The following is a 14,780-nucleotide window of genomic DNA, read 5'->3' on the forward strand; positions in this document are numbered from 1 at the left end:
TACGGGTTCTGCATTTTTTAAAATTATGTTTACATTCCTCTCAAACATGTATGTGTATTTCTAATTCACTTTTTTAATTTTTTTAATAACACTGGTAACCTTGTCCCATACAACTGTGCGTCTCCGCTCACCACACGTAAACATTTCGCAGTGGGGGAGAAACAGCAGTGAAGGTGAGGAACGCGGAGACAGGCCGAACGGGGAGACAGGTGTAGGGAGAGAGGAGTGGGGGGTCTGCACTCTGGTCAACCAAGCGAAGTCGTCTTTTGCACCGTGCACAGTGCATGCACCACGCGCATGCACCCTGAGAGGCCCTGATCTAGATGTTCTTCAAAAGTCTCTGAAAATATGACGACATCATCTAAGTAGTGATATAAGTACTCGAATTTGATGTCGGAGAAGACCCTATCTAGTAGCCTAGTGAGTACAGCTGCTCCGGTGGGGAGCCCGAAAGGCACGCGGTTGTATTCGTATAAATTCCAGTCCGTAGCAAACGCTGTAAGATGTTTAGACTCTTCGGCAAGGGGAATTTGATTATAGGCCTGATTCAAGTCCAAGATGGTGAAGAACTTGGCCTTACGAAACCATGAAAAACAAGAATGAAGGTCAGGAAGGGGCACAGATTGCAACACCACCTTCCGATTGAGAGCCCTGTAATCAATGACAGGCCTGAAGCCTCCTTGGGGTTTCGGGACTAGAAAAATAGGCGATGAATACGCCGACTTAGAGGGCCTAATAATACCATCCTTCAACATCTGGTCGATAATTTCTTTCAGAGCCTTCATTTTAGGTGGAGATAGCCTATAAGGTGGAAAACGGACAGGAATCGAATCCGTGACCTCAATTTTGTATTCAATAAGGTCAGTAACACCAAGAGTATCAGAGAACACCTCGGGAAACGACTGACACAGTTTGCGAATACTATTAGCCTGCTCCTCAGGTAGATGTCTAAGGTCTAACAACATCTCATCCTGGGTAGGCGAAATAGAAGAACATGACACAGAATTACACTTTAATAGTGGTATTTTACAATTAGAAGCAAATTTGAATGTGCACGACCTAGACTGGAGATCGAGCACAAGACCAGTGTGAGAAATAAAGTCCGCTCCCAATATAATGGGGCTAGACAATTGCTTGGCCACAAACAATTTAACTTTCCATGTAAACTTAAAAACACGAATTTTGACCAGTAAGGAACCTAGAATTTCTAATGGAGATGAATTAGCCGAAACGTATTGAACAGGAGAAGAGACATAGTCAGGAAGTTTACAAACCGTTTTCAATTTAGAATACCATTCAGCCGAAATAATCGAACAAACACTGCCTGAATCTAAGAGAGCTGTTATAGGCTCGTTATTTAACTCAATCTTAAGAAAAGGAACAGGTGCGGGGGTATCCGCCGCAATCCTAAGACACTCTTTGGGACCTTCAAAAGATGAATTTGAAAATTGCACGTTCCCAGAATTTACAACCTGTTTACCCGGGGCTGAGTCTCGGGAAGATGGATTAGTCGACTCAGCCGAAGCCACTAGTCACTTTTTATTATTGGCATAGGTGGAATTTGCACCAGAAGTTGAGCAGGAGGGGGTGCTATTCGAGTTTGGGCAATTCTTGGCGATATGTGAGAAAGCCCCACATTTAAAACAGCCTTGTGCTGAACCAGCTCCATTATTTGCCCTACTAGACTTGATCAGTGGACACTTATTGCGCAGATGGTCAGGCGACCCACAAGCATAACATTTACGGGGTGTGACTGGTCGGCGAGGTGGAGGCCGAATATTACTAAACGAAGGAGGGGGTTCTTTCGCGACACGCAAAGAATCGGCGTATCTAACTCCTTCCGCTGAGACGGCCAATGCTTCAAGTTCAGAAAAAGTTTGCGGGCACGCCGTGAAACACAAATATGACCTGTAGGGTGGTGAAATCCCTTCCACAATAGCTTGTACAATTTGATCCTCAGGGAAGTGAAGAGCAAACACCCTGGTATAAAACTTAATGTCTTGTATGAAATCAGCCAAGTTTTCATCCAAGCGCTGTACCCGATAATAGTACTTCTGAATAAGGGAGGACCTAGCCCTAGCAGGGATGAAGTTAGCTAGCAAATGGGCATGGAAATCCTCAATAGATGATTGCTCGGCAATGGCTCTTACGATTTTATCAGAAAGAATACCAATAGCATACGGATAGATAATCTGCAAAATTTGACATGGAGAAAGAGAAAACACAAGGGCATGATCCTGAAATTCAACTAGAAATCTTAAAAAAGAAATTACATCACTGGTGGTATTAACGGAAAACTTAGAGATCCCTCTGAGCAACATTGCCAATGGATGAGGCAAGCTGCTAAACCCGGGTGACATAGTCGGTAAAGGTTTCAATGGCAAGGAAGTTAATTCAGAACGGATGTTACTCAACGATGCACGGCGTTCAGGCTCGTTGTCCAATGGGGCAGAGATAGTTTGAGCAGCAACGGTTATCCTATTAACTTCTCCCTTGGGAGGCGCTTCCTCACTACCTGCATTCACTATGGTGGGTTGATCAGATTTGGGAGGAACTTCCCCAGTCAACAATAAAGTGACCTTACTAGATAATTCGGAAATATTTTCCAGGAGCGTACTAGCTTCCTTCCTCTGAACGTCATTCAGTTTTAGAGACAACAGATCGTTAACCCTATTCGAAAAATGATATAGCCTACCTTGCACACGCTTAATTTGATTCGGAGACGGATCATTTTCATCAAAAAAACTAACTACAGAAGCTAGCCCAGTAATATTCTCGACGATCGTGGAAAGAGAGTCATCAATTTCTTTCTCTCCCAAATTGGGGATGGAAATGGGCAAATCTAGGGACTCTCTAAGCTTGTTAGTGTCTACTGCAACCGTGCCTCCAGATTGTACATTTCTAATAGTCAATTCATATATCAACTCCTCCTTGCGCAAATAATTAAGATGGAGAACATCGCGAGGGCCTGGCATGATGACAAAACAATTTTGAAAAAGTCAAAAAATTCCAGCAACTGAGAAAATAGTTAGAGTTCGGATCAAAACAATGTTTAGCCGTCAAAAGGGGCTAAATTGAGACCCATTCAACCACGCTCTGCTACCACTTGTTACCGTGTTTTGGTGGTAGGTAGAGGTGAAAGAAGGTGCGGGCGTGAATGAGTCTCAAACTACGGAATCAAAGTTACCGTAAAATTTAACAAGGTTATATTTTCTTTTCAAAATTAAGTAATAACAAAGAACAGGTACTTAGTAGCCGAAACACAATTTGAAATGTACAATTACAGAGATTACAGAATTTGGGCTTCGAGCCCTGAGTTCACAATTCTTGAGCAACTAGCCCAACTTTCCGATATACAAATTTTAACAAAGGGGCAGAAGACCCCAATCAAACCCTGGAGCACTTGCTCCAAATTACACAGTAAAGCCTCCTCGAGGCATACAAAAATTGAATTCCAAAAGCGCAATCTGCTCTCAAAGTGTAAGCCAATCACAGGCCACACCAAACTTCACCTTCAAGCTGTCCTCTAAGGACATATACACAGGGGTAAAATACCCAACCTACTGAGGTCTATTAAATGAAAAAGAAGTTTAATTAAATGACCTCTAAAATAACAATTTGGGAGGAGGCAAACTTGCACTCCTAGTACACTTTGATTAAGACCTACTTGGCACTAGGCCGTTAACACAAGGGCTAATCCCATACTAAAGAGGTGACTTAAGAAGAGAACACTTTGTTTTACGTTATCGAAGAATAGGTTGAGAAAACTAAGTTCACCTCACAACAATATGAGTGGGAGCTCGAGAGGGTTAGCACTCTCTATCCCAATATGAAGCTTTAAAAGAGAATATATAAAAGAGTAGTTACATTTAGGAAAAGGTTACATGGTAGAACGCTTAGAACCCGCCCCGAAAGTTAAACTGCTGAGCTAGCAAAGAAAGAAGTTATTAATCGGCCATTACCTTGTTGTTGACCGCTGCCGAAGAAAGAGGCGCTTCCCGCCCCCTGCTATGTACTTAACACACTGAAAGATGGAACAGAAGTGGCCCGGAGACCCAAAAAGCAGCAGTTTATAACCTCTCGTGGAAGGTTCTAGGCGTTAGGGGAAAGAAAACACCCGCCCACAACGTTTTTATTGGATAGGACCCCGCAACAGATTCAAGTTGGGGGAAGATACCCCTGATTGGTCAGAAATTAATTAAAGAAATTCGGGATTGGTTACATTCATAACAAGGGGAAGAAAGGGGTAAATATTGCCAACTTAAACAATGACAGAAAGAAATTTAACAAAGAACAAACTCTTGAAATTAAATTTTCTCCAAAAAAAATAGTTCGTTGACTCCTCACTAGGTTGCACTATTGTAGATCTTCAGTAGAGTCCTCTAGAAGAGAAAGTTCACACTTCTTACTTCAAGCGAAACAAAAACACATCAAAAGTGACACAGTTCTAAAACTCAAAATTTTCCACATGGTGACATCTTCTGAGAAGGTAGAGAATTAATAGCGTAGATAAAGTTCAGAGTTCCTCCAGCAGAGGAGTTTCAAAAGGCGCACATTTTAAATTAGCGGCGTGGAGGTGTACCACCCGGTACAATTATTATTATTATTATTATTATTATTATTATAGTGCAGGAGAAATCTCTACCGTTTAATTTCAAAATGCGTTTAGCCTACTTTGAAATATGTTATTTGTGTACAGGAATTCGTAGAGTGAGTGATCCGAATAGTAGTGTGGCGTGAACATTTTGTTGTGCACGGCGCACATTATTGTGGAGAAGTACTCAAGGTTATTCTACTGAGTCCGCCCAGTGCGGCGGGCTGTATGAGACCAGTGCTGTGGGCCAGCACTCGGCCACGTCAGAAGAGAACGGCACTGCACGGGCTGGGCTGCCGGAGTCCGTGGGTTTGAAGTGCAGCGCGGTGGGCCTCGCTGCAGGACTCTGCCTCTTGCTATACTGACCTGCCATTGTTTGTGTTCTATTATGTGTTTTCTTTTTCTTATTTTTCTGTCTCTATATGAGGTTGGACACTTGTTTGTTATTTTCCAGTTCTTCCTTATTATATAGAGTATCTTGGGTAACAAGACATATTGTCATCTTGTTTTCATTGTGTCGCATATTTTTTCTAATATTAAGGCCCGGTTTCATCAACACATGTTAGTACTTAACAAGGTGTTAAATCATTTTAACATACGATTTAAGAAAATTTGCGTTTCATCAACAACTGTTAACATTAACAAATGTTAAACTGCGTATTAAAGTTAATTTCCAATGTTAAATGGCTAACATTAACATTTAGCAACCTGTTTCAAAATGGCTGCTGTGAATCTCGCTTTCGATGCGGAACTGCTCTATTTAGATCTTTTACAAAATAATCCTGATTGAAGAAGAGTTCAGCGATGTAATGACTTTGAAAATTTGATGGATGCAGAATTTCTTCATAGATACAGGTTATCGAAAATAGTCGTTGCTAAGGTTGTTGACGAAATTCAAGTGAGGTTGGAATATCCTATGAAGAGAAACCTCTTTCTCCAATGTTGCGGGTACTGATAATATTACGATTTTTTGCTATTGGTTCTTTTCACATAATGGTCGGAGATAATGCTGGAACAAGAACAACTACAATATTAGGTTGTAATTGGTCTTGGCTGGAATTTCTAAAGCCACTGTTAGTAGAGTTGTTTGTCGAGTGTCTGCAGCAATAGCATTCATGATAAGGAGGTATATAGCATTCCCTTCAGTAGATGAGCGTCAGCAAATTATCTGCGACTTCTATGAAATAAGCCGTTTTCCTGGTGTTTGTTCTAGGTGCAATAGATTGCACACATGTAAGAATCCAATCACCTGGAGGCATTTAGGCCGAAATATATCATAATCGGAAGGGATATTTCTCTGTTAATGTTCAGGTGATTAGTGAGCCTACCCTCCAAATCAGGGATATACTTGCTAGGTGGTCTGGTTCTGCACATGAGAATACAATATTTAATAACTCCCATATCAGAGCACAGTTGGAAGTGGGACAATTAACGAAGTCATTTTGTTAGGTGACAGTGGATACCTGCTAAAAAAGTATCTGTTAACCCCATTGAAACCCTCGCAGACTTTCTCCCTCGCCTCATCCTTTTCTTTTATCGTCAAGCCATCTGTGCGCTTGCACTCAACAACTTATATATATATTTACTAACTAATTCAATTAACAACTCTTTTTCGAAGGAGGAAAAATTAAAACTGCGATTCCGTTTCACTTCAAGCGCCATATTTTACAGCTGTACTCAAAAGCGCATCGGAGCGCGCTGTAAAACAGCTTGTTCGTACCACTGCCTCCGTGATTTGCACCAGTTCGCAATATTGGGAGAGTTAACAGTCGATTAGTTAACATTTCAAAAGAAAAGTTTGATGAAACGCAAGAAACCTAACAAGATGTTAAATTTTTAACTCCGTATTAACTAACTACTTGTTAGTATATATTTAACCTGTATTGATGAAACCGGGCCTAAAGGAAATAGTATTTTATTTGGCTGAATTTATAACAACTAGAAACTGATTTGCTTTTATATCGTACATTCAGAATTAATTTTATAGTCTTACTAATAAATGGTGTATAACTTTTATACAAGGTTTGTACACCGTCTATGTGTAATTTGTTACTAATTAAACCATGTATAAACCTCCAGTGTATATATCTGTTATAGTTATTCTCTGAATTGGTTATACAGACCAGGACCTTTGTATAAGTGTTGTATAGCAGAAAGTGATGAAAACAAAATGGGTGATCAGTTTATTTTAGTGCTATTTACTGCCTGCAGTAATATAATCATGGTGAAATATCTGACTTATCCATCAAGTACACATTGAAAGAATGGAAAATAACGTTGATGATTTCCACGATATTTGTAACACAGAAGGCATAGAACATTTAAAGGTTATGGAAGCTGGACGTGTGTGTAAAATCAAACACTTTAGGAGATGGAGTGATCCATTTCTCCTGGATGATGGAAGTTGTAAAATGGAATGCGAGGTCGAATCGAAAAGTAAGTTACACTTCCAAGTTATGGCCATTTATGAAACCACCTACATATGGGCAACACGGCTATGACAACATACAATGTAAGTTCACTTTTCCACAGTCTCTCCAAGAGACTGTAAACATTTCTCGGAACGGTCAACCAACTTTTCGATTCTGGATGCGTAGAAACCACCTCCAGCGCTACGTAACCACTTGGAGACAGCTGCTTTCACCTCCTCATCGTTGGAATTGTCCACCAAGATCCTTTTTCAGCTTGTCGAACACATGATAATCACATGGCGCCAAGTCTGGACTGTATGGAGGATGTTGTCAAACCTCCCACTTTAATTGCTGCAGCAGTTCAGACATTTGATGGGCCGTGTGGGGTGTTCGCATTATCGTGCAAGAAAATCACGCCGGCACTCAATTTTCCCCACCGCTTATCTTTAATTGCCTTACACAACCGGTTCAGTGTTTGACAATATGAAGCCGAGTTGATTGTCGTGCCTTTCGGCATAAATTCCCGGTACACCACACCCTCCATGTCAAAGAACACTGTCGCCATTACCTTTCCTGCTGAAGGTTGGACCTTGACCTTCCTTCGTGGTAGTGATGTGGTGTGCACCCATTCTATCGATGTTCTCTTTGTTTCGTGGGTGAAGTGGTGGACACACGTTTCATGCCCTGTGATGATTCGTCACAGAAACTCATTGCCCTCCATGGAATACCGTTGCAAAAATGCCAGCGATGTTTGGAAACGTTGTCCCCTGTGAAAATCAGTGAGCAGACGTAGGACCCCTCTTTGACACAGTGTATGAAATCCAAGGTGCTGGCGAACAATGGAGAACACACTGCCATATGAAATGTTCAGCATGCTGGCAATTTCCTGTAGTGTTATGCACTGATTCTCTCTAATGATCCCATCCACACGGTCAAGATTTGCAACGGTACTGGACGTTGCGGGCTTGCCTTTGCAATATTCGTCTGTGAGATCTGTGCATCTGGCATCAAATTGCTTACACCATTTTACAGTACCTGGGCGAAAAATTGCACACTCACCATATACAGCAGTGATTTTACGATAATATCTGTGCAGTTGAGCCGTTAAGCCTATAGAAATCTAATTGTTGCACGCACCTCCAGTTTGGAGTGAACGTCCAATTGACGCGCCATTGAGCCTAGCCCACTGTACACACGTAACACAATGGTATGCCACACCAACCTTCCTATCGGACGTGTCACCAGTTACTGTAACTTGCTCTGCATTGGCCGTGGTCACGACACACAGCGTGCTCTTGTGGCAAACTAGTGCAACTTACTTTTTGATTTGCCCTTGTGTATATTTACGAAAGAGTATGCTTGAATTGTCATCATCACAGACAGAAATGACTCAATGAAAGATCCAGGGGGTGGCTCTTTATCTATATCATGCGAACTTCTTGTTTTCACAGCACTATGGACATGAGAGCAGAATGAGGTTGGTAAATATTATCATTGACGTAATTATTATTTGTGAGAATAATATACCGCTGTAAGATCTGTATTACTGTTCTGTTTTTGTTTATTCAGTCATTCTATTCTGTTCGTGCGCCGACACGGCTTCTTGAAATTTTTTGCTCCTGGATAACCAGCAAAATCGATCATAAAGGCAGTGAACGTGAAGAAATACACCATTGAACAGCAGTAAGAGATTCCTACAGCTTGGAACAAGTGTATATGTGCAGTATTAGTAATATAATGCATATACCATCTTTATTAGTAAGAAGTATATGCACCCACTTATACAAGGTTTATGTATAACTATACGAGTGTTAACAAATTTTTAAGGATTTTTAAAATTAGTAAGCCTGTTAAAGGGTACAGTATATCAGTCTTGTAATACTATAGATGATGAGAGTAAAAAGTTACTTACAGTAGTTAAGGTAGTTCACTGCTGAAATCTATTGAAGCTTTTTTTATACATTTTCAGAATGCAGTGTACAGTGAATTGGATTTATCAATATCTACGTCCAGGAGGTATTGTCCTATTTCGTGATTATGGACGTTATGATATGGCCCAAGTGAGGTTTAAGAAAGGTCGCTGTTTAAGTGAAAATTTTTATGCAAGAGGAGATGGAACTCGTGTATACTTTTTTACTCAAGGTAAGAATTGAATATTATAATACAAGTTTTCAGTATGAGTGTGAGAATTCATTCAATAAGCCTTGTTGAGTGGCATTTATTGAGCTCAGAATATTTTAAGCAAGCCGTGGACCTGTAAGAGTAATGTTTTTTTTTTTTTTTTTTGTTATTTGCTTTACGTCGCACCGACACAGATAGGTCTTATGGCGACGATGGGACAGGGAAGGGCTAGGAGCGGGGAGGAAGCGGCCGTGGCCTTAATTAAGGTACAGCCCCAGCATTTGCCTGGTGTGAAAATGGGAAACCACGGAAAACCATCTTCAGGGCTGCCGACAGTGGGGTTCGAACCCACGATCTCCCGAATACTGGATACTGGCCGCAATTAAGCGACTGCAGCTATCGAGCTCGGTGTAAGAGTAATGGAGTCCCACTTGACAGGCAAGGGACCCTTTGAAAACAACTATCGGTAGGCAAATAAAATGGAATTTGATGGCAAGCTATCCCTATTAATGGGGCTTATGGAAGAAAGAAAGAAAGAAAGTAGAACTGGCTAGTCAGCAAAGAGGATGCATCTGAATGTGTTAGGATGTAATGATATTCATAGAAGGGCAGATAACGAGAAAGAGTTAACCCTTACAACTCAAATTAAAGTTCTCTGTGTTGCCTCTACTACTCGTATTTTAAGCGTACATTTTTATCTTATATGATCTGTATTCATCTTTCACGATTTTGGAGATAGCACTTGCTTTTAAATGATGTAGTTAGGCTATGCACGTTTACAGCAAGCTATAGTGGAGCAATAAAAGCAATATCTGGAATTTAAGACGAATAATTTTGCATTATTATTATTGTTATTATTATTATTATTATTATTATTATTATTATTATTATTATTATTATTATTATTATTATTATTAGATACGGATTGGTTTCGTTAATAATTTCAGTGTACAAATTATCACTAAAAAGCAATTAAGAAACTCTATTCAGTCTTTAGTTTCATACCTCACAGTAGTTTGTAGGCTGAAACCACTGTAAACGGCGATTTCTTGAAATCTGGATCTGTTGATTTATAATTGTGCCAGCCGTCAGCATCAGGTACATGTTGGCTTACGGTACACAAACCGACCATCTTCAGTTCACTTTTAGGCATCGTGAAATGCTATTAGATATATTCATTAGGAGCAGAGGTGTGAAAATACTGTGGTTTCGTGTGTTGCCTGACATATACAACATATATGACTAGAAGCGCACATGCTGACCATGTTTGCTTACTATCGTGCGTGAGTAGACAGCTGACGGCTACACTGCCATCTAAATAATAGATTTTTGATTGACTGTCAAATAGTATCTGGATTCTACAAAGTTCCACGCGGAACCAAAATATGGCAGTACAGTATATCATCGTGTATTTTGTCGGCTAAGAAACGGCAGACGAGCGGTGGGTGATAAAATGTCATGTCGGGTCTCCCCCGACATGCGACCGGAATGGGAATTTCGTAATGTCGGGCCTCACCCGACAGACGAGTGGTAAAGGTTAAAGAGATTATAAAGTATTCTTAACAGGTATTAAAAAGGTGTGGGGTGGGACTGTTCATCAGGAATACTATTGCATTCAACATTGTTTCGGTTAGGCACATACATGAGCATATGATGTGGATAAATTTAGCAATTGGAGGAGTTAGGATGATAATTGTCTCAGTGTATTCGCAAGGTGAAGGTGCATATGAGGATGAAGTTGGCATGTTTTATGAATCACTGAGTGATATCGTAGCCAAGTTCAACAGCAAGGATAGGATAGTGCTAATGGGCGATTTCAATACAAGAGTTGGAAATAGTACAGAGGGATATGAAAAGGTAATGGGTAAATTTGGGGAGGTTATGGAAGCTAATGGGAATGGGAAGCGTTAACTTTTGTGCTAGTATGGAATTATCAATTACAAATACATTCGTCAAGCACATGGTGACCACTACACATGGGACTATATCGTAACTGATTTTGGATTCAGGAAATGTGTTAGGAATGTGCGGGTATTCCGGGGATTCTTTGATGATACAGACCACCATTTGATCTGTAGTGAACTAAGTATGTCTAGGCCTAGGATAGAGAAAGTGAAGTCTCTCTGCGGATGTTAAGAGTAGGAAACTCTAGGACGAGGAAATTTGACAGAAGTACATGGATGAGATTAGTGAAAAGTTCCAAACAACAGACAGTAAGCAGGTTTATGGTATAGAAAGAGAATGGGTGCCATACAGGGATGTTGTAATAGGAACAGCAAGAGAATGCCTAGGAACAACTGTGTATGTAAATATGGGTAAATTAAGCATCTTGGTAGAATGATGAGGTGAAGGCAGCTTGTAAATGTAAAAGGAAGGTCTATCAGAAATGGCTCCAAACAAGGACTGGTTCAGACAGGGAATTGTTCTTAGATGAAAGAAACAGAGCAAAGCAAATAATTGTTGAATCTAAGAAGAACTCATGGGAAGATATGGTAATCATCTGGAAAGGCAAGGTCAAGTGGCAGGGAAACCTTTCTGGAAAGTAATAATTTTAGAAAGGGATTGAAAAAAGAAATGAAAGTGTTTTGGCTTAAATCAGGTGAACTCATAATAGATCCCAGGGAATCACTGGACAGATGGAAGGAATATTTTAAAATAATCTGTACATTAAAGGAATTCTTTCTTGTGACACCACAAAAAACCAAGCTCATGGGGAGGAGTTCAAAGATGTTGGTGAAATTAGGCTCGAGGAAGTGAAAGGGTTGGTAAATAAACGCCATTGTCATAAAGCAGCAAGGAACAGATGGAATTAGACCTGAAATATAGTGGGAAGACAGGGATGAAATGACTTCATGACTTCATAGAGCAGTAACATTAGCATTGAGTGTTAGTGTAAGGTACATTATTATTATTATTATTATTATTATTATTATTATTATTATTATTATTATTATTATTTCTTTGCGTTTAGGCCATCTGTGGACCACGGTGCTTGTGTTCTAGCTGTGTTTTTGTTGTCGTATTTTAGCGTACTGGATTGTGTTCTTAGTGGCCTCTTGAGCCTTCCTGTTGGCCAAGTATTCCTTCATTTTATCGCCGAATTCTTTCCTGTGCTCCTCTGACCAATTATTATTATTATTATTATTATTATTATTATTATTATTATTATTATTATTATTATTATTATTATTATTATTATTATTATTATTATTAACAGATACATCACACAATTGGGAAGGATCCCGTTGGCATTGATCACTTACAGTAGTATGATAATGAAGTGAACTTAAAACTAGCTTAGCATTACAACTCCGCCATATACAAATTCACATGTACCTTGAGATTTCAAAATTTTTACGCTAACTATTATCTTACCATTGTAAATACAACACGTTCATGTACAAATTGACACATACCTTAAATAATTCAGATGCCTTAATACCTTACTTACTAGTACAATTTATAGTGGATTGAGCATTACCTTAAAATATGACACCATCACATAGAAATTTACACACAATTTACAAACAATTTACAGAATGCTGGAGTCTATTCTTGTGATTGGACAAAATCAGTAATTCCACCTGTCTATGAACAAGAGAACAAAAAGCTATCAAAGTATTTAATTGATGAGTATACCAGGCAAGGTTTTCACTGGCATTCTGGAAGATGGAGTGCAATCACTGATTAAGAGTAAGTTGGATGATAAGCAGTATGATTTCAGACCACAAGGGAGCTGTCAGGATTAGATTTTCACTATGCGCCAGGTAATTAAAAAAAATGCTATGAGAGGAATAGACAGTTATATTTATGTTTCATAGATCTAGAGAAGGCATATGACAGAGTTCCAAGGGAAAAGACATTCACTGTACTGGGGAACTGTGGGATTAAGTGTGGATTATTAAAAGCAAACAAAGGCACTTAGACCGAGTGAGTTGGCTATGTCGTTACGGTCGCGCAGCTGTGAGCTTGAATTCGGGAGATAGTGGGTTCAGACCCACTGTCGGCAGCCCTCAAGATAGTTTTCCATGGTTACCTCATTTTCACGCCAGGCAAATGCTGGGACTGTACCTTATTTAAGGCCACAGATGCTTCCTTCCCACTCCTATCCTATTATCGTCCTAAGACCTACAGTCGAAACTGGTTAAGACGTCCTTCTCTAGCGCTTTTCCCTGGTTATTACGCCATTATTCCAAAGTTCCAGGACGTGTCCTATTAAGTACATTCTAAACAAACATGGATAGCACATTTACGTCACTCTTTAGTACGTTCGTAATATCCCACCATAAGCCATTTAAATTACCTTCTCGGCCACATTACGCCAGCGACAACTGGCCTGGGTAAGGATTTGGTAGAGAACTTAATTTTACGGCCACGGAGCGCGGTTGCGTGCCGACCTACAGCTGCAGGGGGCTCCAGTCCCAAGCCAGTCTTATTCTCTTTGCGTCTGACGTATTGGTACTTAATTTTACATTTATGAGGCCTGTTTCAGACGGCGCAGGTTTGACCTGCTTCCACGCTTAGCCGCTGGTCCGCCTAGGCCAAAACTAAGAGCTGATTGTTCAAATAGAATCTTTCAGATGATGTGGGAGAAATGTTTGAGCGGGCAGTCCGTGGTGACTCCGCGATCTCATGCCCGGAGTTACTTGTTATTGGACAGTAGTTTTTATGCATGTCGTCATATACAACGTATCAACCGTGCTCGTGACATCAGTACAGAACCCGATAGTGTACCTATAAGAAAGTAGAAAACAATGGATTTAGATGATAAACAAAAGCAGGCCTGCTCTCACCCATTTGACATACAGTATTTATTTCTCATTTTCAATTTAAAAGTTATTCGTGTGCTTTTTTCTTTTCCTGTGTGATGTGCAGTGGTGGTTATAGAACCCAAAATATACATTGAGAACTTAATCACTTTAATGTCTTAAATACCAGTGGTCTCATGTTTGGGAAAGCGTGATATCATATAGACCCATTATTGAGAGAGTATCTTCAAAATTGTACCCAACTTCTTCTCTAACGAAATGTGAAGGACACAGCATGTGTGAACTATTTTTTGTATTTTCTTAAGTGTAAACGAAGACTATGATTGTCCATATTTATTACCACACTGAAAAGAGGGTTGAAAATGATCCGCTGGAAAGTGTGGGGAGTTTTGCACCAGTCGACCTGTTGTTTATGTAAGAGGCAACGGAAGCGGGTGCACCCGCACATACACACGGGCGCGTTTTACTCCTGTGCCGTCTGAAAGAGGCCTGAGTGACTTATATATGTAAATTAGGCCTATTTACGTTGGTAACAACGTACCTAAATTAGGCGTACTGTACTTATGTATACAGCTGACATATTGGTGCTTATTTTTATGTTCGTAAATGAATTGTGTAACAACGTACATAAATTTATTAGGCCTACTGTACTTACGCATAGTGGTTTGCAGGACATCAAGTTATGAAGAAGAAGCAGAAAGCTAAACAGTTTACAGATGATGAAAAATTAAAGTTTATTGCGAAAGTGGATGCAAAACCACACATGAAACGTGTGCAAATCGCCCAGATGTTGGACTTTCTTGTGACAACTTTAAACATATTTATAAGCGACATGTATAGTTCGCGTTTCTAAGAACATTTTTCCTAGAAGTTTTACTATGTTGG

At 40.0% G+C, this 14,780-nt stretch overlaps 1 protein-coding gene across 2 annotated transcripts in view; it reads left to right on the plus strand.

The window, feature by feature from the left end:
• Mettl2 (methyltransferase-like protein) overlaps window positions 1–14,780 on the plus strand; it is a 97,933-nt gene that overhangs the window by 54,671 nt on the left and 28,482 nt on the right. For both annotated transcript variants that reach the window (XM_067151323.2, XM_067151322.2), the window contains exon 5: window positions 8,975–9,147. In XM_067151323.2, the coding sequence (XP_067007424.1) occupies window positions 8,975–9,147 (173 nt within the window). The remainder of the gene's footprint in view (window positions 1–8,974; window positions 9,148–14,780) is intronic.

Source organism: Anabrus simplex, chromosome 7 (assembly GCF_040414725.1).
Source record: "Anabrus simplex isolate iqAnaSimp1 chromosome 7, ASM4041472v1, whole genome shotgun sequence".
Taxonomy (NCBI): Eukaryota; Metazoa; Arthropoda; class Insecta; order Orthoptera; family Tettigoniidae; genus Anabrus; species Anabrus simplex.